Here is a 27,444-nt window from a genome sequence, read left to right on the forward strand (position 1 = left end):
CAAATGAATTTTTTAATATACCAAAAAAATGTTAGTGAAAATAAAATAACATTACTAAAAAGAAAAGAAAAGATTATATATATTAGACCATGAAAAAATGAATATATTGAATTAGAGTTAGAGATATTCGAAATCAAGCAAAAGAAAAATACTCCGACGATAGAATAAATCTTCAAGACTTGGGTATATTTCTTTTTCTTGGAAGCAGAGTCTAATGACAAAGAAAATACAAAATGACTAACGGAGTGAAGTCAGTTGCTGAATTAACATACAACGGAAGAGATAGAAGCTGGGGCAATATAAAAAAATTAAAAATAATAAATAAATAAATTGGAAAATAAAAATGTGGCCACTTTATCTCTTCTTTCATGTTTGACCAAAAAGAAGACATATCTTTTTTCCATATGGTTTAACATTTTTTTTTTCTCACACTAGCATATTAATAAGTTGCTCGATCTGTTTTTTAGACACGTTAAAAAAGTCTCATTTTTTTTAAAAATCATCTGTATACAATTATTAGCGGCAAAGCTAGCATATATATACGAACTCTTAGGGGCGAAAAGTGGTTTACAAAAATATGAGCCTTAAGTGCTAAATGAAAAATCAAAATGAAATTATTCCTTTAAAACAAATAATCTGATAATCACATTTTGACATTAGCTGGACCACAATATCACAACTTGCTCGCAAAAGAGACGCTGCAAAGCTCAAAGTCTTCGTCTCCGCGTACACAGTGCACTAAGTTACAAAATATCATCTCAGTATGATATAGATAAAAAGAATTTATAAAAAAAAATCTGATAACCGACACCTGTTAATCATGACTATAGAACTTATAAATAGAGAATCCTGTTAATTTTAAAATTTTATTGAAATTATATGGTTAAGATATTATCATAAACAGTGTCCGTGTCATTGTTTGGCTAAGTACATTTATTGGCTATATAACGTTGCAGAACATCAAGTTTTGCACTCACAACAAACCAAAAAACAGAGCTAGCTAGCAAGACTAAAATGGCAGAAACTGCAGTGTCCTTGGCAGGTCAGCAGGCGCTTCCAAAAATATTGGAAGCTGTCAAAATGTTGAGAGATCTCCCAAAAGAAGTTAGAGACATTACAGATGAACTTGAAAGCTTTCAAGATTTCATCAATGATGCTGATAAAGTGACTGAAGCCGAAGAAGATGATGGAAGGCGTCATAGAATAAAAGAAAGGGTGATGCGGCTGAGAGAAGCAGCTTTTCGCATGGAAGATGTCATCGATGAATATAACATCTCCTGTCAGGATAAGCAACCTGATGATCCTCGATGTGCAGCTTTACTATGTGAGGCTGTTGCCTTCATCAAAACTCAAATCCTTCTCCTTCAAAGTGCGTATAAGATTCAGGATGTTAAATCCCTTATTCGTGCTGAAAGAGATGGTTTCCAAAGCCATTTTCCTTTAGAGCAAAGACAAACCAGTTCTAGAGGAAATCAAGATATCACATCGCAGAAACTTAGAAGGGATCCTCTCTTTATTGAGGAAGATGAGGTTGTGGGGCTTGATGGCCCTAGAGGTATATTGAAAAATTGGTTGACAAAGGGAAGAGAAAAACGCACTGTCATCTCTGTGGTGGGAATTGCAGGGGTGGGAAAAACAACTCTTGCCAAGCAAGTTTATGACCAGGTGCGTAACAATTTCGAGTGCCATGCGTTGATCACAGTTTCTCAATCCTTCTCTGCTGAAGGATTGCTGAGGCATATGTTGAATGAGCTTTGCAAAGAAAAAAAGGAGGACCCTCCCAAGGATGTTTCTACCATCGAATCGTTGACAGAAGAAGTCAGAAACCGCTTGCGCAACAAGAGGTATGTTGTCTTGTTTGATGACATATGGAATGAAAAATTTTGGGATCACATTGAATCTGCTGTAATTGATAATAAAAATGGAAGTAGGATATTAATCACAACCAGGGATGAGAAGGTTGCAGAATATTGTAGGAAATCATCATTTGTTGAGGTGCATAAGCTAGAAAAACCTTTAACTGAAGAAGAATCTTTGAAATTGTTCTGTATGAAGGCATTTCAGTATAGTTCCGATGGAGATTGTCCAGAAGAACTTAAAGATGTATCTCTTGAAATTGTTAGAAAGTGTAAAGGTTTACCTCTAGCAATAGTGGCCATTGGTGGTCTTTTGTCTCAAAAAGATGAAAGTGCACCTGAATGGGGACAGTTTAGTCGAGATCTAAGTTTAGACTTGGAGAGGAATTCTGAGTTAAATAGTATAACAAAAATTTTAGGTTTAAGTTATGATGATTTGCCGATCAATCTCAGATCATGTTTACTGTATTTCGGAATGTATCCGGAGGACTATGAAGTTAAATCTGATAGATTGATTAGACAGTGGATAGCTGAAGGGTTTGTCAAACATGAAACCGGAAAAACATTGGAAGAAGTTGGGCAACAATATTTATCAGGGTTGGTCCGTAGAAGTTTGGTGCAAGTATCCTCATTTAGAATTGATGGCAAAGTTAAAAGGTGTCATGTTCATGACTTAATACACGACATGATCCTTAGAAAAGTCAAGGATACAGGATTTTGTCAGTATATTGACGGGCCTGATCAATCTGTATCAAGTAAGATTGTTCGACGCCTGACAATTGCAACCGATGATTTTAGTGGAAGTATAGGAAGCTCACCCATTCGGTCAATTCTTATCATGACAGGAAAGTATGAAAAATTATCTCAAGACTTGGTAAACAAATTCCCTACAAATTACATGGTACTGAAGGTACTTGATTTTGAAGGTTCTGGTTTACGTTATGTTCCTGAAAATTTGGGGAATTTATGCTACTTGAAGTATTTAAGCTTCCGGTATACATGGATAACAAGTCTACCAAAATCCATTGGCAAGCTCCAGAATTTGGAGACCTTGGATATAAGAGACACAAGTGTGTCTGAGATGCCAGAGGAGATTAGTAAGCTTAAAAAGCTACGTCATCTTCTGGCTGATTATAGGTGTTCAATTCAATGGAAGGATATTGGAGGCATGACATCCCTAGAAGAGATACCTCCAGTGTTTATAGATGATGATGGAGTGGTCATTAGAGAGGTAGGAAAGCTAAAGCAGTTAAGGGAACTGTGGGTGGTAAAATTTAGGGGAAAACCCGAAAAGACTTTGTGTTCCGTAATAAATGAGATGCCACTCTTGGAGAAACTACATATTTATACAGCTGATTGGAGGGAAGTAATTGACTTGTACATTACGTCACCTATGTCTACACTTTGGCAGCTTGTCCTATGGGGGACGTTAACAAGGTTGCCAAATTGGATTTTACAGTTCCCAAATCTTGTGCAACTGTCTTTGGTGAGCTCCAGGTTGACTAATGATCCATTGAATTCACTAAAAAATATGCCAAGGTTGTTGTTCCTCGATTTAAGTAACAATGCTTATGAAGGTGAAACTTTGAATTTTCAAAGTGGAGGGTTTCAGAAACTAAAGCGACTGGAACTCAGATATTTGGATCAATTGAAGTGCATCCTTATCGACAGAGGAGCACTGTGTTCTGTGGAAGAAATTGTTTTACAAGACCTCTCCCAACTCAAAACAGTTCCCTCGGGAATTCAACACTTGGAGAAGCTTAAAGATCTCTATATCAACTACATGCCAACTGAATTGGTGCAGCGCATTGCTCCTGATGGAGGAGAAGACCACTGGATCATCCAAGATGTGCCCCATGTACGTATTTGGAGCAGGGGTGCTGAAGAACCTTCGCATATATTCGGCAGAAGTCATCATTAAGATGCGTCCAAATTTGAAAATAGAAGGTGCGTCTTTTTCACATCTATAACTTTGTAGAATGACATTCGTGGCCTTTTTCTTTTCTTCAATAAAAAATGCAACCATTATCTAATTCCTAAAATAATTACTTTTGCCTCATTTTCTCTTCTAGTATTTGCTTCATTTTTCTTTCTCTACAACATCTCACGTACAAGTTAGGGATAGAATTGTCTGACAAGTATATGCCTACACCAACCAAAGTTAACGTTTCTTCATTATAAGATTCTCACCATTATAATCCTTTCTATTATTGTGCTCAGAATTGGTAGATGTTGACCTCAACTGGATTGAGTTTTTTATTTCCATGTTGATAAATACTTGAAAATTTTCATTGTATCATTTTAAGAAGAAATTAACTTGGTGTTTTTATAGGGTCGTAAGCATATACTTCGTGTAAATGTTATGGGTTTTTAAAGTTCCATTACGATTGAAGCCCAATGTGGATTTTTTTCATAAATTAGATTGTGTTAAATGTTCCTAATTTTGATGCTTTGAAGTTTGACCTACTTTGTACAACCATGAATTTTAGGAAAGCAATGAGGGAAGATTGTAAGAGGTGTTCCAAATTCAATGTTTTCGACGTTCCAATCATGTGGTTTTTTGAGTGTTAATTATTGCGCTTATGTTAGCGTTATTAACACCAACACAATACGAAGAAGCTAAAAATAGTGTTCCTACAAAGGCAGACAATTTTTGACAACCGGAAAACTCAAGATTCCCTCAAGTTCTTTCTTTTGCGGCCCGTGAAATGGTGGATGCATGAGTGGATTTGAGGCATCAAATTGATTTTTTAAGCTTCCTTCTTCTCTTTCTCTTGTTTCCCTTTTTTTCTAAAATGTGTACTCAAATTTTTGTTAACTTGATGTAATTTGAATTCTTACCTATAATTCAAGTTCATTTCTTTTAAATTGATTATTTGTCTTTGTTTTAATTTAATGCCTTTATAAATTGGCATTTGGTCACTTATAGTGCGTTGATCGTATATTCCTATCGACAACTGTGAAATTGAAATAAGGATTGAATTTAAGATAAAATGCAACAAGGTTGGAGATTCTATATATAGGAATAAATATCAACAATTACGATAATTTAGATATTCTTAAACCTAATGATTGTCCTAATTGAGTAATTCTAAAGATTTAAAATTTCAATTGCAGAAAAGAGTTTTTGAGTTAAGATATATTCACCTTCAATTACAGTAGTAAAAAATAAATTCAGTTTCTCATTATGCTTCTAGAACTTGAATTGGAGTGAAAATTTGGGTTGTACGTGTTAAGCTTGGGGTGAACTCGTATTGTAACAAGACATGTTTGATTTTGTCTTAGCACTTTAATACTCTTAGCACAGTACGTACTTCAGCAATTTTGGTACCCAAACTTTTATGTTCAGGTTTGATCCCATATTTTTCAAAAACAATTTAATACTCGAATATATATTATTAAAATCAAGTTATATATCACTTATTTGGAGTTAGATAAATTTTTCAAGGCTTAATTTTATCTTTTTGTGTCATTCATTATTTATTTTATTTAATTTCTTCCTCCTAATAATAAAATCTTTAATTTAATCGCTTAATTCACTTGACATTGTTTATTAATAGTGGGATGAGATTGAATCAAACAAAGGAACAAATTAAATTGTTTATTAAAATTTAAAAAACAAACAGTGTGAACAAGAAGTTTATTGAGGGGTCAAGTTGCACCGTTTGAAAATTAAAGCACTAAATTAAATTGTTGATTAATAGAGGACCAATGCTAAATAAAGAAATAGCACGACAAAAAAGTAATGTTTTTTTTTACTTTTAAAAATTTTGAAAATTTTATTGAATTCTAAAATATTCAATTAACTTGCCTAATTTTTTGTTTATTCACTCTTTTTTTTCCTTTTAATCCTTGATGTTTGAAAACTTCAAAACTCTTTTTGATCACAAACATATTTTAACTCTCATAAAACAACACAACAATGTTTCTAAAATCGGACTTTTATAAGTTATTGATAAATCACTTTGTGAGTGATATTTTGTACAAACTTTTATGTTATTTTGTATGCATTTTCTTGATAGAATTTACAATTGGACACTAGTTTTGTATTCCAAAAGTATAACCACTCAATTGAGTGAAAGAGTAGGAAATTATACAAATTTATGAAAATTTAAGAACTTTACATAACTTGATTACTATCGTGGTACATTGATCACGGTCGTGGTAATCAGCATGATCACAATAAAGTGATAAGAGTCCTCCCAAACAGCGTCAAGATCCAACAATAGCCATGGTAAATTGACCACGATCATGGTAAATCAAGAGGCTTATAGTCAATTTATAATGGTTCAAGGCTTCAGCGTCACTTCTAACCACGATTGTAGTGCTCCTTTTCAAACAAATATCTTGAGGAAGCTATATATAGGTTTCTAGACTATGTAAAAATCATTTTTCAATTATTTTTAGTTTTATTCTTATCTTTTACAAATTTGAGACAATCTTGAAAGCTTTTAAGAGCCGAAGAACTTAAACAACATCGCTAGAATGGATTATGATCATTGTTCCTACTTATTGGTATGTTTATGTTTATTTTATCTAGGATTGCTAGTGCTGTTCTGATCATGAGGAGCTACTCCTCCTAGTCCGAAGATTATTAGATAACTTTTCATTTGTACCATTCTCCTCATTTTAATGAAATTTCTCATTGATTTTATTTAAATTAGTTCTCTTGCTTTTACTGTTTATTTGAAACCAATCATTTTAATACTTAATCAATTGCATAATACTAATCATGTAATTGGTAGATTTTGGTAGAGTGTTTTATGTCAAATTGCATGATCAAACTCTTTGGGTAATCTCCAATACATTAGTTAATCTTTAATTAATTTTTCCTATAATTGATTTTCTTTTGACTTAAATTGATAGAACCAATGATCATTGGGGTATTGATTTAGGCAAGAAGCATCTTCTAACCTGGATCATAGACTTTAGTTGATTTTGTGAATGAGTAATTAACTAGAGAAAGCATTTTATTACAACTAGGGTTGAAGGAAAATTAGTACTAGTAAGTCATAACCCCTAATCACTCTTATCATCAATGAACTCTTTCTTTATATTCGTATATTTGTTTACTTATAAATCCAAAACCATAAAAATATTTAAATTATCTTTTTAATTACTTCAACTGTTAATTTAATAAACTTGACTAATTGAGAATACAACTCGTCATTTGGGTTTGATATCCATACTTTCGAAACCACTATTATGATTGCGTAAGGTACACTTGAGGTATGACAAACATATTGGACATACAACGATGGCAACATATGAGTGTGTTTGGATGAGGGAATTTAAAATTCTGAGGAATTTTAAATTCTAAGAATTTCAAATACCTCAATTGAAATTCTTTTATTTTCAAAATTTTGTGTTTATATAAAAAAATTAAAATTGAGGGTGAAAGAAAATGAGTCACGAGTTCAAGAATACGATTTCGGAATTTTAGGTGGAAAATAGGATGAAAGTTATAAAAGAAATGCGCGAATTTTTTGGAAAGTTCTAATGTAAGAAGAGAATTTCAATTTTTCACCTTTTAGAAGGAAGTTAAAATTCCACATTTTTAGTGGTTTAAAATTATGTTTTAAAATTCCAAAAATTTAAATTCTTCAAAAAAAACATCCAAACAATAAATTTTATATTAAAGAAATTTAAATTTTCTGATAAATTACTTTCCTTAGTTAAAATTCTATATTAAAGATATATTGATAAAGAAAACTGGATTCGAGGCCAGCCTCCAAACAAGGCAAGAAAGAAAGCAAACTTAGCTTTTTTCATATCATGTCTGCCTTACAATTGCTTTATTTATACTAATTCCTTGCTAACAGAATTTGTCATTTTGTGTCAAGGAATATTTTAGGAAATCATTGGCTAGCAATTTACGATTACGCTTGTCTCCCTAAGGCCAACCAGCCATCATCTAGCAATTCTTCATTCCAGGTCAGCTTCCTTTCTCGCTTTTCTTTCTCATGTGTAGTCTATGAGGTAAGAGGGCTTTGTGATGGCCCTCTTTACTTTCTTGCTATCTGTACCCTTGGTTTCTGTGTTTGTACCTCTATTTTGTGTTCTCTGTTAACTGCCCCAGCTTTTGTATCATTCGTCGGCCCTTGTAAAACTACCTTGTCCTCAAGGTGATAATCCTCACATAATTGATCCCAATTCTCCCACGAGGTGTCATCTGGGGATAGCCCTTCCCATTGCACCAACACTTCCCAAGGCCCTTGTTCTAAAGCTCGCTGATAATCTAATATGGCTAGCTAAGGGAGTAATGATTGGTTGGTGTTGAACAAATTGTTTTGGAAAGTGAACTTCCTGAATATGTTCTGGGGAGCCTTTGAATGCTTTCAACTGGGAGCGGTGAAAAACAGGATGTATGCGAACTTCTTCCGGCAATTTGAAGCGGTATGCCACAGGTCCTATGCGTTCCAGAACTTGAAATGGTCCGTAGAATCTCTTAGCAGACTTGCCCATGATTGCTTGTGGTCCCTTAGCAGAGACTTTTTGGTGGGGCCTTAATTTAAGCATAACCCAATCTCCTGGTTGGTGGATCACCTCTCTTTGTTTAGCATCTGCAGTTATCTTCATACAGTCTTGTGCTTTGAGAAGCTTCTTGCGAATGGCCTGAAATGTTTCTTCTCTGTTGGTCAACATTTTGTCAACTGCATCCAGAGCTGAAGAACCCGCGATATAATCTGGAAAATTAAAGGATTTGCGCCCAAATGTGATCTCATATGGAGTGGTGCCTGTTGCCGCATTCCATGAAGTGTTATGAGACCACTCCACCCAAAGAAGAAACTTGCCCCATTCCCTTGGCTGATGATGAACAAATGTGCCTAGACATTGCTCTATGACCCTATTTAGCACCTCCGTTTGACCATCACTTTGTGGGTGATAAGCGGAGCTTATCCTTAGCTGTGTGCCACTCCGACGAAACAACTATTGCCAGAATTTGCTAACGAATAGGGGGTCGCAGTCGGAGACCAGGCTGCAAGGGAGACCGTGAATCTTGTCCATGATTTCCATGAACAACGAGGCTACCGCATGGGCTGTGTGTGTCGCTAAAAGCATGCCAAGATGAACGCCTTTTGAAAATCGATCAACCACTACTAGTATTAACTGTGTTGTTGTGATATGGTGGGAGCCTAGTGATGAAGTCCAGGGATAAGTCTTCCCAAGGTCGATGGGGAACTGGCAGAAGACATAGTAATCATGTTGCTCTTTTTGTCTCGTACTTAGCATGCTGACAATAATACATTGCGAGACAAACTTCGTGACATCTTCTCAAAGTCCTGACCATTCAAAGTTTTCCGTCAAGCGAGTTATCATTTTCGCAATCCCCATGTGGCCTCCCAAGGGTGTTGTATGATACTCCACCAGTAATGTGGGAATTAGGGGCAAGTCCTTTGGTAGCCAAATTTGTCCCTTCCAGAGGATCAAGTTATGAACAAGAGTGAATCCAGAGTGCTTGTCGGGGTCCGCCATGATTGCTTGTTGGAGATGCCGATACTCAAGATGATCCTCCCATTGGTGGCGCAATTCTTCAAAGAAAAGAGGGTAAGGGACAAAAAGGCTCATGTAGAATGCATTGGAACCACGCGAGCGCCCTGCCTTCCATGTAGAATGAAACTATGGTAAGTCTTTCATTCTTTGGTGTGCCATGGTATTCGAAGAATTGGTTGATTTTGAAAATCCAACCAAGTGGTTCGGTGCCATCAAAACGAGGCACATCTAATTTCATTCGGTGATTGTTTGCAGGTACCGATGGTGATGGTGGAGGTGTTGGAGAAGAAGATGACGAGAGGATGAGAGTGACACGATTAAGGAGTTCATCAATTTTCTGAGTGAGTAAGTGCATGGATTCGCCGAGGGATAGTTGATGATTGGTGAGTTTGAGTAAAACTTCATCAAGCTTATCGAAGGTACCCATGGTGCGGACTGGATGGAACGATAGCACCAAAATTGATAGAGAAAACTTGAAAGAAAACTGGATTCGAGGCCAGTACCTCCAGACAAGGCAAGAAAGAAAGGAAACTTAGCTTTTTTCATATCATGTGTGCCTTACAATTTCTTTATTTATACTAATTCCTTGCTAACAGAATTTGTCATTTTGTGCCAAGGAATATTTTAGGAAATCATTGCCTAACAATTTATGGTTACGCTTGTCTCCCTAAGGCCAACCAGCCATCATCTACAAAGGCAGACAATTTTTGACAACGGAAAACTCAAGATTCCCTCAAGTTCTTTCTTTTGCGGCCCGTGAAATGGTGGATGAGTGGATTTGAGTCATCAAAGGGCAAGATTCATCAAATTGATTTTTTAAGCGATATATATGTAATTTAGATATCTTCTCGATTTTCCTATAATGGAAAACATGAATAAACTAATAGGAAATTGTAATTCTACCTTAATTAGTGATTTTGAATGAGATTTGATTAAGTAGTTATGTTACATATTTGGAAAACTCTATTTATTGTACATAATAATTATATTGGGTTCAAAGAGATTATTTTTAATGGAAAATATCTTTTCTTTGTTGAATTAAGGCATTTTTCTTCACTTCTCCCTTAAAAAAATTGAAAGAAAAAAAAAAGTGCATCCCCTTCGGCGTCCCCTGTCCCCTGCAGGAGACAATCATAGAAGAAAGTCGAGCCACCTCTCTCTCTCTCTCTCTCTCTCTCTCTCTCTCTGGCGGCAATATATAACAATTAAAAGGAAAATATAAGCCATTAGTATTATTCAGTAACAACAAGAATCATTGAACCAGTCAACGCTTACATTCGAATATAATATATATTGTGTGTATTGTGTTGCATATTTTATAACACATCTTCAATTATTTACATATAATATCATTCCTGTCTAAAGTCTTCTATAGCACATGATGATTAAAAAAATGTCCGAGACTCACCCTATAACAATACTCATAATTTCCGTTGACATTTCACATACTCAACTCATAGATTAAAGGAGAGGAGATGTATGGTGAAATTGAAAGGTTCATCAAAGTATGGATTTCAGCCATCTTAGGTTTATGTTATTGTTATTACATAGCTGCAAGAATACCAAAGGGCTTCTTGAGACTTCTCTCCCTTCTCCCTATTCTCTACCTCTTCATCATCCTTCCCTTGAACATCTCTTCACCTAACTTAGTTGGATACACTTCCTTCTTCCTTGTTCAACTTGGCATTTTCAAGCTTCTACTTTTTTCCTTCAACAAAGGCCCTCTTGCCCTATCACCCCCAAACATTGTCCATTTCATTTCCATAGCTTCCCTCCCCATCACCCCAAAACAACATCCACCAACCAATAAAAATAACACCACCAACACCCAAAAGCCAAAATGGCTATTGCCCTTAAAATTGCTTATTTTTGCAATGATCGCACGTTTTTATGAGTACAATGAATACTTCCACCCTCATTTCATATTAGTCCTCTATTGTCTTCACTTGTACCTTAGCTTAGAGCTTGTTTTTGCTCTTATTGCAACCCCGGTTCAAACCCTTTTTGGCTTAGAGATAGAACCACACTTCAACGAACCCTACCTTTCATCCTCACTTCAAGATTTTTGGTGTCATAGATGGAACCTTATGGTTAGACATGACAAGAAAACTCATACCGGTGGGTATCCGCCCGAATCCATCCTGACTTTAATGGATAATACCCGAGTTAACCGGATATAGGTTCGGGTTCGGGTTTGAGTTCGGGTTTTCCCCGATAATCAAAGGTTGGGTACGGATACGGGTATGAGATTACTAGATCTGTCCCGAACCCGAACCCCTCCCGCCACTTAAAATCTTTAAAACTTTTGCATAATTTAATCAAAAGACATAGAATTTTTATTACTCGTTAATTTTATTTTAGAATTTTTACATAATTTAATATTATTTTCTTAACGATTTTTATAAACACATGCGCTATGATAAATTTATAGATATATAAGTGGTTAAAAATAAATGTTTAACAATCAATTTATTTTTTCTAAAATCAAATTTTTAATATTTTTTTACAAAAAAAAATTATTTTTCTATTTTGAATTGGGTATGGGACGGAGTCAGGGATACCCGATACCCGACAGGTACCCAATGGGTACGGGGATGGGATAATAAACTTTAACCCGTCGGGTATCGGGTACGGGTATGGGGATATGTTAGGGAGTTGGGATAAGGGATTGTGGAGACAATATCCGTACTCGCCCCACCCCATTGCCATGTCTACTTATTGTTTCTCGTCTTCTACGCTTTACAGTATACAACCATGTAAGCTGTACGATTACGGGTTTAGTGGGTCCCTCATGTGCCACGTCAGCTGCCATGTTGGCCACGTTCCTTGTGTTTGGGCTTGTGCATGACTTAATCTATTATCATGTTACATGTGTACCTCCCACGTGGGAAATTACGTGTTTTTTTGTGCTTCACGGTGTGTGCACGGTGGCCGAGGTGGCTGTTAAGAAGGTGGTTCTCCGTTGTGGATGGCGGCTGCACCGTGCCGTGTCAGGGCCACTCGTGGTGGCATTCTTGGCTATCTCAGTAAATTGGCTGTTTTTTCCTCAATTGTTGAGGAATGAAATGGATAGGAAGTCCAGTGAAGAGTATGTAATTTTGGTGGATTTTGTTAAGTCTAAGATATACCATTGAGAATGTTTAACTCTTGAGAGTAAACGTTAAAGGATGAGAGAGACTTATAATTGTAATATTTACCTTAAAGGGTAAAACATTTCGTTTTTTTTTAAGAATTATTTAATTGTGAATAAGGCATATATGTTGAATATGTTGAAAAATGATGAGTGTGACTCAACAGCTAACATCTGAAAATGTGCAAGTCTAAAAATATTAAAGTATTTTATGTTTTTATTGGATTTACGTGGGTGTATAAAAAAATATATGGGTGTATGAGTTTAGGTTTGAAGGCAAAAAAATCTTTATTTAAATATTTGAAAAAAAAAGAAACTTAATTGCACATAGTGTTTCAAATGAAAGACACACATACGTGGTTTAAAAAAAAATACCATCTCTATCTTGGATTAATGCATTGTTCTTTCTTACAAAATTGGAAAAAAAAAAAAAAGGAAAAGTGTGTCCCCCCTTGCAGCAATAACAATTAGAAAAATATCATCCATTAGGAGATTTATAATTACTTATGTTTTTTGTGTATTTTATAGCATTTTTGTCAATGCTAAATTCTCGTATACTCCATTTTTGTCAATGCTAAATTCATATTTAACGATTAGATCTTATGTCACAGTTTTACTCAATTTAATGATGATCAAGCTAATATAAAATACTTATAAAATTAAACTCTTGTCTTTACAACAATTTAAAATAAATATAAATGTATAATTAATTATGAAAAAAAAAGATATGTATTTGTATTTCTTTTGATAATGAAGAATATTTTTTTGAGACAAAATAAGACGTATAAATTTCAATTTTTGTATATATAATTTTTTGGTTGAGTGTCTTTCAGTAAACGACATCATGTTTTAAGATTTTAGTGTCAGCCTCAACTTTTTGGCATCTAGAGTTGAATGGGAACATTCTTTAGTTGTTATCACTTTGTCCTGATTGTTTTCTGCTAGCAAAATAAATTTTCAGAAAGTCTGTTGAAAGTCATTCTAATTATCTAGAATCATGAGATGCTCTTCATCCTGAAGTAGTTAATTGGTCAAGATATATGCGGGGTGTTGAACATGTACTGATTTTCGTTGGCTTGAGAAGTTCTACTGTTTCATTCACACAAAAAGCTCATAGATTCTAGTGGGGATTCAAAGGAGGCTTTTATGGGGAGGGGGAAATGAGAATAAAAAAATAGCATGGGTTAAGTGGGGGGATATTTGCAAGGAGTAGAGTGAGAGTGGGCTAGGAGTAAATGATATAAGGTCATTTAACGAGGCTTTGTTGAGAAATGGAGATTAAATTTATTCCATGGTGAGGGGAGGGAGTTTTGGAAAGAAGTGTTAATTTTGAAGTATGGTGGTTGGAGGGGCATTCTAAATGAGGGAGAACAAATTCATGAGTCATGGTGGTGGAGGGATTTAAAGAGAGTTTGTGGAGGAAAAAATGAGGTGAAATGGTTGAATGGGTTTTGTTGATGGGTTTAAAACAAGGTTTTGGTTGAATGATTGAGTGGATAGACAAAGTTTAGCTAATATTTTCCCTAGACTTTTTTACTATCTCCGACCAATAGGAGGAAGTTGTTGGACATTTTAGTGTAATTGATCTCTTTATTATGTTAAAATAAGAGTGCACGCTTGTTTTAATGTAATAACGAGATGTTCGGTTTAGGCAAAGGTTGGAAGTTACATGGAAGTTACTAAAACTTCCATCAACGGTTGGAAGTTACATGGAAGTTACTAAAACTTCCATCAACGGCAATTTTTAAAAATAAATAACTTCCATCAACCGCCAAAAACCACCTGTTCTTTGATTATAAATAATCATCCTGGTTCAGAAAGCATAACATGTGAAAAACTCACAAGACCAAAACAAAACTCTTGAATTATAATCTTCTGATTTTATCCGATTGAACAATTTTGGTTGAACCCCGAAATTTGATTCAATCTGAAAGTGTTTATACACGACTTCAGATTTATCCAGGATTATCTCGATATTCAAAATTAACCAACAAAAGATTGAATCAAATCTTTCGAGATGACGAACGATAGTTCGAAGATGACAAGCAAGTTTGCGAAGTTGGACAAGTTTGAAGGGCAGGATTTCAGAAGATGGCAGAAGAAGATGCACTTTCTCTTGACAACATTGAATGTGGTGTATGTGCTGAGTACACCGATGCCGGTGTATATGGAAGGCGAAACTCTGGATCAAACAAGGAAGCGTTCGAAATGGGAGAACGACGATTACATTTGTCGTGGACACATTCTGAACGGTATGTCTGACTCTCTCTTTGATATTTATCAAAATGTTGAGTCTGCTAAGGAATTATGGGACTCTCTTGAATCCAAGTATATGGCAGAAGATGCCTCAAGTAACAAATTCTTAGTTAGTAATTTCTTTAATTACAAAATGATTGATTCGAGGCCTGTTATGGAGCAATATAATGAACTGCTGTGGATTTTGGGTCAGTTTACTCAACATGATTTGAAAATGGATGAATCCATTGCAGTTTCATCTATAATTGATAAACTGCCTTCTTCTTGGAAAGACTTCAAGCATACCTTGAAACATAAGAAGGAAGAGTTGACTCTGGTTCAACTCGGTAGTCATTTCATGATTGAGGAGTCGCTGAGGGCTCAGGAAATTGACAAAGTCAATGATAAAACCGTAGCAGGTTCCTCTTCCGTTAATATGGTAGAGGAAAGTGGAACAGTTAAGCAAAATTACAATGCTAAAGGTAACAAACGAAAATTTCAAGGAAATAAGAACAAAGGTCCAAACAAACAGACAAAATTGTCATGTTGGAAGTGTGGGAAACCTGGTCATTTAAAGAGGGATTGCCGGGTGTTCAAAGGAAAGAACAAGGTTGGTCCAAGTGGGTCTAATGATCCTGAAAAGCAACAAGGTCAGATTGTAGTGAATAATTTTAATTCGAATACGAATTCAAATTATGTATCACTAATATCTGATGCATTCTATGTGCAGGATGACGACGTTGCTTGGTGGTTTGATTCGGGAGCAACAAGCCATGTGTGCAAAGATCGTCGTTGGTTCAAGGAATTTAGACCAATCGATGATGGCTCTATTGTGAAGATGGGCAATGTTGCAACTGAACCAATCCTAGGATTAGGTTGTGTGAATTTAGTTTTTACTTCCGGAAAAATTTTGTATTTGGATAATGTCTTATTTGTACCTGGTATTCGTAAGAACTTATTGTCTGGTATGGTTTTAAATAATTGTGGTTTCAAGCAAGTACTTGAAAGTGACAAGTACATCTTGTCAAGACATGGTTCGTTTGTTGGATTTGGTTATCGTTGTAATGGAATGTTTAAATTAAACATTGATGTTCCTTTTGTTCATGAATCTGTTTGTATGGCCTCGTGTAGTTCTATAACTAATATGACAAAATCAGAAATTTGGCATGCTAGATTAGGACATGTTCATTACAAAAGATTAAAAGATATGTCAAAAACAAGTATGATTCCTCCTTTTGATATTAACATTGAAAAATGCAAAACTTGCATGTTGACCAAGATCACTAGGAAACCTTTTAAGGATGTTAAAAGTGAGACTAAAGTCTTAGACCTTATTCATAGTGATTTGTGTGATTTGCATGCTACTCCATCATTAGGTCATAAAAAATATCTTGTTACTTTTATTGATGATGCATCAAGGTATTGTTATGTATATTTATTAAATACAAAAGATGAAGCTCTTGATAAATTTAAAATTTATAAGAAAGAGGTAGAACTTCATCAAAATGGGCTAATCAAAACTCTTCGTACGGATAGGGGAGGTGAGTATTATGATCCGGTTTATTTTCAATCTACTGGAATAATACATCAAACTACAGCTCCCTATACACCACAACAGAATGGTGTAGCCGAAAGGAAGAATAGAACCTTGAAAGAAATGGTGAATTCCATGTTATCCTATTCGGGTTTAAGTGAAGGATTTTGGGGTGAGGCTATGTTGACAGCCTGTTACTTGTTGAACCGAATTCCTAACAAAAGGAATAAGGTTACCCCATATGAACTTTGGCACAAAAAGACACCAAATTTGAGTTATCTCAAAATTTGGGGATGTAGGGCTGTAGTCAGGCTTACAGAACCTAAAAGGAAAACCATAGGTGAAAGAGGTATAGATTGCATATTTATTGGATATGCTGAACATTCTAAAGTATATAGATTCTATATGCTAGAATCTAATGATTCTGTTGCTGTGAACTCGGTTATAGAGTCACGGGATGCTATCTTTGATGAACAAAGGTTTACATCTATACCTAGGCCAAAGGACATGAATTCCATGTCGAAAGTCTCAGTTAATATTGAGGATATACCTTTAACTAGTACTGAAACTAGAAAGAGTACGAGAGTAAGAAAAGCTAAGTCATTTGGTGATGACTTTCAACTCTATTTGGTTGAAGGGTCAAGGAATGATATTGAATTTCAATATCAATATTGCCTTAATGTTGAGGAAGACCCAAAGACTTTTAGTGAAGCAATGGCTTCAAGGGATGCTGTATTCTGGAAAGAAGCAATCCAAAGTGAGATGGATTCCATCATGCAAAATAATACATGGAAATTGGTTGACTTACCTCCTGGATGTAAGCCATTAGGATGTAAGATGATCTTTAGGAGAAAGATGAAAGTGGATGGTACTGTTGACAAGTACAAAGCCAGATTGGTTATCCAAGGCTTTAGGCAAAAGGAGGGTATTGATTTTTTCGATACATATGCTCCTGTTGCTAGGATATCCACTATTAGACTGTTGTTAGCACTTGCTGCTATCCACAATCTGATGATTCACCAAATGGATGTGAAAACTGCATTCTTAAATGGTGAATTGGATGAAGAGATATACATGAAACAACCTGAAGGGTTTGTTATGCCAGGAAATGAAAATAAGGTGTGTAAACTGATGAAATCTCTTTATGGCTTGAAACAAGCGCCTAAGCAATGGCATCAAAAATTTGATGAGGTTGTGTTGTCTAGTGGTTTTGTTATAAACCAAGCAGATAAATGTCTATACAGCAAGTTTGATACTCATGGCAAAGGAGTTATCATTTGTCTGTATGTAGACGACATGTTGATCTTTGGTACCGACCAAGATCAAGTTGATGAAACTAAGGCATTTTTGTCTTCTAAGTTTGATATGAAAGATATGGGGGAGGCGGATGTGATCTTAGGAATAAAGATCAAACGTGGAAACAATGGTATTTCCATCTCTCAATCACATTATATTGAGAAGATATTGGAGAAATTTAATTTTAAAGATTGTTCTCCGGTAAGTACTCCCATTGATCCTAACCTGAAGCTATTACCTAATAAAGGTGTAGCAGTGTCTCAACTTGAATACTCAAGAGCGATAGGATCACTCATGTATGCAATGATTAGTACTAGGCCTGATATAGCTTATGCTGTTGCTAAACTCAGTAGGTTTACAAGTAATCCTAGTTCTCATCATTGGCAAGCTATGAATAGAGTATTCAAATACTTAAAGGGAACCATTGATTATGGTTTGACATATACTGGATTTCCTTCGGTTATTGAAGGTTACTCTGATGCAAGTTGGATAACCAATATGGAGGATTATTCATCCACAAGTGGTTGGGTATTCCTCCTTGGAGGAGGTGCTATCTCTTGGGCATCCAAGAAACAGACCTGCATTACAAATTCAACAATGGAATCTGAATTTGTAGCTTTAGCAGCAGCTGGTAAAGAAGCTGAGTGGCTAAGAAATCTAATCTATGAGATTCCATTGTGGCCCAAACCTATACCTCCCATGTCTATCAGGTGTGATAGTCAGGCAACTTTGGCTAAGGCATATAGTCAAGTGTATAATGGGAAGTCTAGACACTTGGGTGTTAGACACAACATGGTTCGGGAGTTAATCATGCATGGTGTGATATCAGTGGAGTTTGTGAGAACTCAGCATAATTTGGCCGATCATTTAACCAAAGGGTTAAGTAGAGATCTCGTAAAAAGGTCGGCTGTGGGATTAGGATTAAAGTCCATCTGAAATCTCTTATGTTAAGATACCCAATTCCCATCTAATATGACATTAGGTGCTGAATTCAATGTGGAAAGCTTAACATGTAGAGATTGGAACACATCATCGAAAGTATCCCAAAAGGAATGTGTTCGGTTCTGTAAGTTAAGGAGGTTGAAGTATAACTTCTCAATGGTTCTTTTGAAAAATTGCATTTACAGGTGCAAGAAAGAAAAGGACTACCTATATAAGCATGAAGTTTAGCCGCTTCAAGAAGTTGGGACTTGGCTTTGATATGCTTATGAAGGATAGGGACACAGGCTAGTAAAACTAGTGTCGAGCAAGAGTAATGTTATAAACTATTGTGCAGATTATCTTCATGTATTCATTATGAATAGAAAGGGTTCAATCCTTAGTGACACCCTGATATTCGAATATTTGAAACGTGTAATTTGCTAAGATGAAATTCAATCGTCACGATATTTCATCTATGCAGTAGTTTGTGGTATGTTATGACTTTGGTGATTTGATCGGTAATTACACTAAAATGGGGGAGGTTTGTTGGACATTTTAGTGTAATTGATCTCTTTATTAAGTTAAAATAAGAGTGCACGCTTGTTTTAATGTAATAACGAGATGTTCGGTTTAGGCAAAGGTTGGAAGTTACATGGAAGTTACTAAAACTTCCATCAACGGTTGGAAGTTACATGGAAGTTACTAAAACTTCCATCAACGGCAATTTTTAAAAATAAATAACTTCCATCAACCGCCAAAAACCACTTGTTCTTTGATTATAAATAATCATCCTGGTTCAGAAAGCATAACATGTGAAAAACTCACAAGACCAAAACAAAACTCTTGAATTATAATCTTCTGATTTTATCCGATTGAACAATTTTGGTTGAACCCCGAAATTTGATTCAATCTGAAAGTGTTTATACACGACTTCAGATTTATCCAGGATTATCTCGATATTCAAAATTAACCAACAGAAGTGATTGTTAAGATGGGTTCATGGAGAGATGGTTCTTGGCGGTGGGAGGTGAAGTGGAGGAGGAACCCTTTTGTATGGGAGACTAAACTTATACAACAGCTTCATCAATTACTGGAAGGGGTCCAACTACAAATTTCAGGAGAAGACAGATAGTTTTGGAAGCAATGCCCCTCAGGGCAGTTTTCAACTTCATCGGCCTATCACTTTATTCAACAACTTGGAGGGGCGGGAGAAACTTGACAACTTTTTGAGCAGATATGGAAAATTAAAATTCCACCTAAGGCTAAAATTCTTATGTGGAGAATTTTCAGAGATAGAATGCCAACTCTTGATAACTTGGTAAAGAGAAATGCCATTGATAGGAATTGTGATCAAATGTGTCCTCTCTGTTTGGGTCATCAAGAATCTGCTCAACATCTTTTCATCTCTTCTAATGTCATTCAAGATGTTTGGTTGGAATGCATCTCATGGAAATCTCTTTCTCTTGCACAGCCAAGTAGTTTGGAAGTTCATTTCAGGTAATTTGAAGGTTTAGGAGGTTCTAGAATTGAGTCAGAATTTTGGCAAGCAACATGGGGAGCAGTGGTCTTTTGTGTGTGGAAATTGAGGAACACAGTTGTTTTTAGACAACAGTTAGTGGACAGAAAGAAATTGATAGAGGAAGTTAAATTCCTTATCTGGTCATGGTTACATAATCTGGCTTCTGGTTTTAATTTTTCATTTGTTCAATGGTCATCTAATCCAGCAGTTTGCGTACATGGATGGTTTGGCAGGACATTATGTATGTGGCAAGTAGCTGAGTGCAGGAAATTCGATCAAAAATGTGCAGGAAAGGGTATGTGTAGCATTGTGGAATCTGTCAGGTGGAAATGCTAATTATGGAGGTGAGTTCATTAATCTATTTTGCCACATACATGCGAAGAACTTGCGCTGTGTTATTATTAAGAAAACTTCTCTGCATGGTATATGGCTTTTGGTAGTGGGGTAACTTCCACATGACTTTGTTTTGCATAATTTTATCCAGCAAAGACATGTTATAGCTGGTTAGTGGTGGGATACTATACTAGGAGAGGAAATGAGTGAATTGCAATACTCTGGTATGTTGTGGAGCTTTGAACGGTTATTTTTTATTTATGCAATCATCGCCTAAATATATTGTAACCGCTGTCATGAGCTGATGGGGAAGTTCTATGAACTTTTTGTATTTACCTCTGGTACCCTTCTTTATTACATATATATAACTTTTGCTGATTAAAAAAAATGTTTTTTCGATTTCTTGCTGACACTGTAAAAGATAGTCATTGAAGTTTATTGGTTGTGTACTAGAAATGGTATATTTTAGTTGAATAAAACAGATAATGTGTTTTGAGGTGCAATAAACAGGCTCAAATCAGTAATAATAATATTAAGAATATGTTGCTATAAAGATCTGCTGCAAATCTTGGGTAACGTAAAACCATATATTTTTTTTTAAATTAACGGGTATTGCTTTCTAACTCAAATCATTTTAGCACCATATACTGCTGCCTTTTGGTTGACATGCAAATGAGGCAAGTTGAAGATGCCATATTTGAAATAGAAACCACGGATAAAGAACATATAAGTATAAGATTGGCCTAGTGGATAGGAAAGAAGGACTTAAGGGTGAAGGGAGAAAGGAGGGAAGAGAGGTCATAAGTTTGAATCTCCACACTGACATTTTTAACAAAACTAACATTTGCCGATACAAACAATCACATAAAGAACATTGTGTAATCAACATGCTATGATTTAGCACATTCCATGTTACAATGTGTCTCACCCTTATATTATTTCTAAAAGTTTCCATAAAGACTACAAGAAAGCTACAAAGAAGGCAAAAGAAAGGTGCATATGCTATACACCTTAACCTAATATTAATGATGCATAAAAAGCAATATACCCTTCTCAATGAGATGTAGGAATTATTCCCTGGTTGCGTACACTTGTTTTCTTGGACATGGGACATGCAAGTGCAGATCGTTGCTTGGTTAACCCTTCAATGATAAAAGAAAGTGCCCCATAAGCAATGCAGCACTGTAGAAGTGATTGGGGTGTACCTGGAGAATCCTAAAGGATGAGTCATAATAACAATAAAAACGTACAAGAGAAGAAAATTAAATACATATTTTTCTTTTTGGTGAATAAATTTCATACATATAGAGATAGACTTATACAAAAGAATTGATTGAAATGCCTGAGTCACTAAAGCAGCTTTTTGTTTTGTTTTGTTAGACCATTCAACATAGTAATAAACCTCAACCTTTCCCCAGCCAGCAATTGGAGACAAAATTGTCTCAAGTGTTTGGCATGAAGGATCATGTTTATTCTGAGATTTCAACAATGAAAGACAAATTAAAATTCATACGTTTGAGAAAAGGTTTGGTCAAAATAGGTAAGATTACTGTGAGCTTTATCCTTAATTTCAATTGGTGCAGAGACCAACAAGTTAATAAAAATTTCAAGTAAAGGATGATAGTTCATCAATTATTAAAAGAAGGGATATACCAGGAAAACTTGTAGCAAGACCAGCGCAGCATCCAGCTACCCCAGCATTAATGGCTGCAGATGTGAAAGGAATCACATTATCAGTGAGAGAACATTATATTGGCGAGGCTTTTTTAAATTGGTTTCTAACATATTTGGCTGAATTAGAAGTTTGTTTTCCCAAATTAGACCTCTTTGCCAAAGGAACATATTTTTATGAGTGTTTTTGTAACACTTTTCATGTAGCATCTGAACACTACCTTATCATAATTCCTTCTTTCTTTTCATTATTAGTTTCCAACTAACTTTTTAGCTTCCAATTAACTTATATGTTAAGTTTTGTCAAACACATCATTGAAATTAAATATTTTATACCATCATCCTTTCCTCGAAGTCTTCCCAATATGCAGACAACCACACTATCAACTCCGGATAAAATTGCAAATGTCTAATGAAAAAGAAGACAAAAAATGAAGATTATTAATGAATGGACCTGCTCAAATAAGTATTAAGTTTGCAAAGTAAAAAGCCGGACAGAAAATAAACAACGTTGATCTCTGGTATACCTTAGCATTAGATCCTGCTTCTATAAAGGATCCTTTAAAGCCTTTCTTCTTAATCAATCCAGCACCTGAAAACAGACCCATTGAAAGCATCCTTGAGCACGAACAGAAATATCGACCAACTATCAAACTCTAAGAATTTGAATTTCTTGACCGTAATCCTCTGCCAGCATTTCAAAGATAGCATACATACACAAATATAACCTATGATTGAACAAAGCAGAAAATTTAGTTCAAAATCCATTTCTCTAGTTACTTGTTAGGAAAATATTATATAGATTCAAAATTTTAAATGATGTTACAGTTACACACTAACTCCTCTCCATCTTCACTCAAAGGTAATAAATAACTAATAACAGAAAAGGTTTGAAGGTGAAATTATCTACCAATAGATTCCTCCATTCCATTTCCTCTTTAAGTTGTGTACAGGATATAAACAAAACGGCATATACTCCCAAATTACAAGTTTCTCAGAGGATGCTATAAATTCAAGGAAAAAAAAAACGATTTCGAATTGCAAATTCCGTGTAGCCTATTTGATTAAGAATAAAACTTAGATTTAGTTGCAGTTCATTAAGTGTCTTTAGAGTTATTCTCCCGTCAGAATTGGAGTTTACTTTCTAAACCTTTAATACAAATCTTTCTTATGTGAATTAGCAAAGTGAAACTCCAATTATGATTGAAAAACAACACTAAAAGTACCTAAGGAACTGCTTCTAAGAAAGTTAAAATACCAGAAACAAGAGAATGACGAAGAAAAACAGAAAAAAGAAATGGTACATCACAAAAAGTAAACATAAAGCCCATGCAAGTCCAAGTCAGAGAGAGGACCATAGCCGAAAAGGGAGCCGGTGAGGGCGCCACAAGCAGTGCTAGTGGCGGCGGGGAGAAGAAGGGAAGCTGTGGGAGACGGAGTATAGGAAGGACCTACTGATTTTGTAGGATTGGGAGCATTGTTCACATCACTAACCGAATTAACTGTTGCATCCGATGCCATCACTTTTGAGTTTTGACGATGGGGTTACCCTGCTCTTGACTTGAATTTATTCCACACTAACAACATTACCTCTTTCACCAACAAACTAATCAACACTGCTATTCACAATTATTAATTAGCTAAGTAAATATTTAGGAATACAAGGTCCTTCTCTGACTATGTCAGTTATGCAATCCTCATTGTTATTAACGATAATAAAATTCTTTAAAGTATGAAAACAAAGTTCTGTATAGAAACCAACGAAATGGGATATTTTTTCTTGAAAAAAAAAATCTCTCAGAGTATATAGAGTAAACCAAGCAGACACACAAGATATCACCATTCTGCTTTTGAAAATGGATTAATAAAAAGTGACCTCTTGAACACTTCTTCCATATATGCGTTGACACTTTCTGTCTCTTTGATGTGCTAGATAAGTCTACAAATATACAAAGTCTTCATCCTACAACATACCTGAAATCAGAGCTAGCCTCAAACAGCGGAACTGTCTGTGTCCTTTGCTGTTGAGCAACAGCGTATGGTATAAAGTGAAGGAGCCAATCTCCTCAAAGGTCATGCAAATAATTCAAATGAGACTATCAGATCTTCATGTGTGACTGACACTTAAAGTTACAATCATGCCTTGATCAGAAGATCTCTAGGGTAAGATTCCTGTTTAAGTTAACAGTTTAAGTTAAGGGAAGCAAATTTAGAGACCGATTCTCTCAGTAAGTTAGTAATTCGTATGTAAAAAGTTCTTTGTCTACTGTCATAGCTTTGGTATTTTTGGAACTGTATTCTTTATTTTATTGTTCTATAGTCATGCCGTGACTTCTCCAATGAACCTAAAAAAATGCTGCCTAGCTCCCATAGGTTACCTGCTCATCTTGTGCTAAATATTAACAAGGAATAATACAACTATTGGTGTTCTATCGGATGTCAGTACTGAATTAATATTTCATTCAGCTGGTAGTGACCAAAGCGAATTGTGTACATAAGCGCAAGAGTTTCACAAACATGACCCATTTTGAATCTTAGACAAAACGTACTTCTCTTTCATCAACTTATTTTTCACCAAAATACATATTTGGTATCATTATCCACGGACATATGAAATGAATGAATGCTAAATACAACATCCGTAACACGACCAATGCCAGGTAGCAATAGAAATGCCAACTGGAATGCCATTATCCAACAAGAAATACATACAGCTCCACCCTGAAAAAATACTGAACAACTCATGATAGCCAAAATCAAATTCAATCCAGCAGCCAATCTGCGAACCATATTCTCTAACTTACAAGGAGCTACATCTGTTTAAAGAATTATTCGCCCTCGTTCAGTATAGGTACAATGAGTGGTTTCATTTGTGCCAGATATACAATCGCCCACCTAAAAGAACAGAGGAAAGATCAGAGTCAGCATATGACAAAGACACGATTTGGTATTTACAAGCTATAATTACAAGTGACCAATCAAAGTTAGAAATTAGCACACTGAAAAATCAATGAAGATGGGATTCATTAATACGTAGATAGAAAAGTTGGGAATGAATAATTAATAAAAAAGGATCACTAAAGGTCAAACCCCACCCTGCCCCTAAAATAAACAAAACATAAACCCTTTTGGACATACAGTTACTCGCATTCATCAAATTTTATCACAAGCTCCTTGTGAATGATGAAATATGCATAATGAAGAACATTAATACAAGTACATAAACTATTTATAATTTCCTCTTGTAAAATCATACATTTAGGATGTGCATAAAAGAATGGCAACAAGTAGTTATATGATTATATCAAAGAGAAAGAGAATCTTCACAGACTATTTAACAGTTGGACATATTTTTAAGTCACTACTATTCACAATAGAGAACATTGTGGCATGACAGGCTCCTTTTTTCCCCAATCAAACACAATGCTCTGCTTTGAACAGAATAAAGCATCAAGTCTTATATATGCCAGGTACAATTACTTGAATTATCCCACTTTTTATGAAGTTTAGTTATTCTGCTTCAATTACTATTTATGAGGGCTGCTATACAGCTTTAGTAATTTGACAATAAACACAAAAGTTAGTGTGGCAGTATCAAGGTCTATGAGAATGAAAGAACAGCTACAAAAGCAAAAAATTTAGCATTAATTATGTGCACGTGACTACATGTCATCCTGTGAGTGGAGTTATCTGTATGGGGAAAAATTCATGTCATCTATTAATTTCTTCTTCTATTCTGATCAATAAATTCCTTACCAGGGGAAATAAGAAACATAGGTGCACAAGTTCTCTAATTCCTGTTTTAACTTTATACAAAACAAAAGATGAATGCCCATCAAACAACACTTACATCATCCAGCAGCAAATTGTTGCAGTAATTACCAAAGTAAGGTGAAATCTGCAACAGAATAAGAAGAGATTAGAAAAAGTCTAGAAGAATAACATACATTGACAGAGAACAGCAATGAAGAATAGTGACACAGTAATGAATATTTATGGGATTTGTGTGCATGCAAGTCTGCATATATATATATATATATATATATATATATATATACACACACACACACACACACACTTCAGAGCCTGCTAAAGTCACTAAATAAATCTCAATATGTTGCATTACCAAACACAAGAGTTGCTATAAATAGTTGATAACCATATCAAGTTATCAACTATTAATTGTGCGTTTTTACGTTCTCACACTTTCCATCGCAACTCAACATAAAAGAGCCAAAAAGTTGAATTGGCATTCAGTCATAACCAAGGCAACACCGCATGCCTAAAGTAAGGAATCATGTACACTCTAACCTTCTTTACAAGCAGAGAAATGCCAGACAAACAATTAACATCTAGGAATACATGTTTTTTTTTCTTTTACAAAATACTGACCAATTCATATCCTTCCCAAGTGCAAAGCCATGACTGACTATAAATACCTTAAAATTAACATGTTAAACTTCTCGACGAATATAATTTGTTTCTCTATTCTAAGCTGCCATTATATTCTTGGTAATCAAGAATTAAGAAAGGCAGTCTTCATCTAATTTCATCACCCTAAATCTTCTCAACTTCAAATCAGCAGCTGGATCCAAAATTACAGAAAACAACAAAACGCATTTATCCAAACAATCCCTAACTTCGTCCGATCAAAATCCCGCTGATTGCAACAACAGAATTAAATCAAAACCAATGATGAGATAATTCATTCATATAACCAACCAAATTACAAAAAAAAAAAAAAAATCACGAACGCTGCACTATACTCCAATTGAATGCAGAATACTCTAATTCCTCAAATACGCACCACTCTCGAGATTGCTAGGGCATCAAAATTGATACATCGTGAACGTAACAAAAAAAAAAACGAAAGAGAATCGGAAGGAGCATACAGATTGGTAGAAGGTCCTCTGTTGCAGCAAATTCTGGTGCAGAGGCACGCGATGATTCCGATCACTACGAAGATCAGCGTCGTCACCAAGAAACCCATGTCGATTCGCTTCCCTTCCAGATCCCGATCAGAGAAAACGAATTCCTACCGCGAATTAAAAATAATAATATAAAATACGAGTTAATTGATTGGAATGTTTGGTTGCCGAGAAAATGGAAATAGGAAAAGAGAAAAAAAGGTTGGAATAATGTAATTAGTTTGTTTGTTACCTCTGAACTCTGAAGCAGAGATCTCACGGTGCTCTGAATCGATCAGTTTTTCTGCTTCAGAATGAATTGGGCTTAGGCCCAAAACATAGCCCACTGTTGTCAGTTGTTATGTGCACCCAGCTAAATTGCTGGTAAGTAATTCCATGATTTTTTCATTTTGTCTATCCATAAAAGAGATATGAATTGGATTAGCTCATCAGTACTAGGCTTATGGATTAACTGATTCCTCAGTATTTTTTTATATAATTTTTTTTTCAAAAATATTCATGAATTACATGATCTGTGAGTGTTTTTT

The 27,444-nt window shown here is 35.3% G+C and overlaps 4 protein-coding genes across 7 annotated transcripts; 2 read left to right on the forward strand and 2 right to left on the reverse strand.

The window, feature by feature from the left end:
* Positions 1 to 907: 907 nt before the first annotated feature.
* Positions 908 to 4,724, forward strand: LOC121174068 (disease resistance protein RPM1). The gene is made up of 2 exons (XM_041012301.1): positions 908 to 3,803; positions 4,346 to 4,724. Exon 1 carries the CDS (start codon positions 1,015 to 1,017, stop codon positions 3,775 to 3,777), a length of 2,763 nt encoding a protein of 920 aa, XP_040868235.1. The 5' UTR covers positions 908 to 1,014; the 3' UTR covers positions 3,778 to 3,803; positions 4,346 to 4,724.
* Positions 4,725 to 9,104: 4,380 nt separating this feature from the next.
* Positions 9,105 to 12,484, forward strand: LOC106796861 (probable long-chain-alcohol O-fatty-acyltransferase 1). Its single transcript, XM_014770494.3, has 2 exons — positions 9,105 to 11,444; positions 12,075 to 12,484. The coding sequence occupies exons 1-2, from the start codon at positions 10,826 to 10,828 to the stop codon at positions 12,482 to 12,484; spliced, it is 1,029 nt and encodes a 342-aa protein (XP_014625980.1). The 5' UTR covers positions 9,105 to 10,825.
* Positions 12,485 to 21,197: 8,713 nt separating this feature from the next.
* LOC100814834 (mitochondrial import inner membrane translocase subunit TIM22-3) lies at positions 21,198 to 24,374 on the reverse strand. Of its 2 annotated transcripts, none has more exons than XM_041012303.1 (5): positions 23,964 to 24,374; positions 22,517 to 22,581; positions 22,326 to 22,398; positions 21,972 to 22,025; positions 21,198 to 21,523 (listed from the first exon to the last, which is right to left on the reverse strand). In XM_041012303.1, the coding sequence occupies exons 1-5, from the start codon at positions 24,064 to 24,066 to the stop codon at positions 21,372 to 21,374; spliced, it is 447 nt and encodes a 148-aa protein (XP_040868237.1). In that variant the 5' UTR covers positions 24,067 to 24,374; the 3' UTR covers positions 21,198 to 21,371. The 2 variants fall into 2 exon arrangements, with proteins under 2 accessions (XP_040868237.1, XP_003553048.1); XM_003553000.4 differs by having other exon boundaries at positions 23,345 to 24,374.
* A 149-nt stretch (positions 24,375 to 24,523) lies between these two features.
* Positions 24,524 to 27,295, reverse strand: LOC100781475 (V-type proton ATPase subunit e1). Of its 3 annotated transcripts, XM_041012304.1 has the most exons (5): positions 27,150 to 27,295; positions 26,882 to 27,024; positions 25,840 to 25,887; positions 24,794 to 24,884; positions 24,524 to 24,710 (listed from the first exon to the last, which is right to left on the reverse strand). In XM_041012304.1, exons 2-4 carry the CDS (start codon positions 26,977 to 26,979, stop codon positions 24,818 to 24,820), a joined length of 213 nt encoding a protein of 70 aa, XP_040868238.1. In that variant the 5' UTR covers positions 26,980 to 27,024; positions 27,150 to 27,295; the 3' UTR covers positions 24,524 to 24,710; positions 24,794 to 24,817. The 3 variants fall into 3 exon arrangements, with proteins under 3 accessions (XP_040868238.1, XP_003551726.1, XP_014626673.1); XM_003551678.4 differs by having other exon boundaries at positions 24,524 to 24,884; positions 27,150 to 27,294; XM_014771187.2 differs by lacking the exon at positions 27,150 to 27,295 and having other exon boundaries at positions 26,882 to 27,143.
* Between the last annotated feature and the right edge of the window lie 149 nt (positions 27,296 to 27,444).

The sequence above is a fragment of the Glycine max genome, chromosome 18, assembly GCF_000004515.6.
Source record: "Glycine max cultivar Williams 82 chromosome 18, Glycine_max_v4.0, whole genome shotgun sequence".
Lineage (NCBI taxonomy): Eukaryota > Viridiplantae > Streptophyta > Magnoliopsida > Fabales > Fabaceae > Glycine > Glycine max.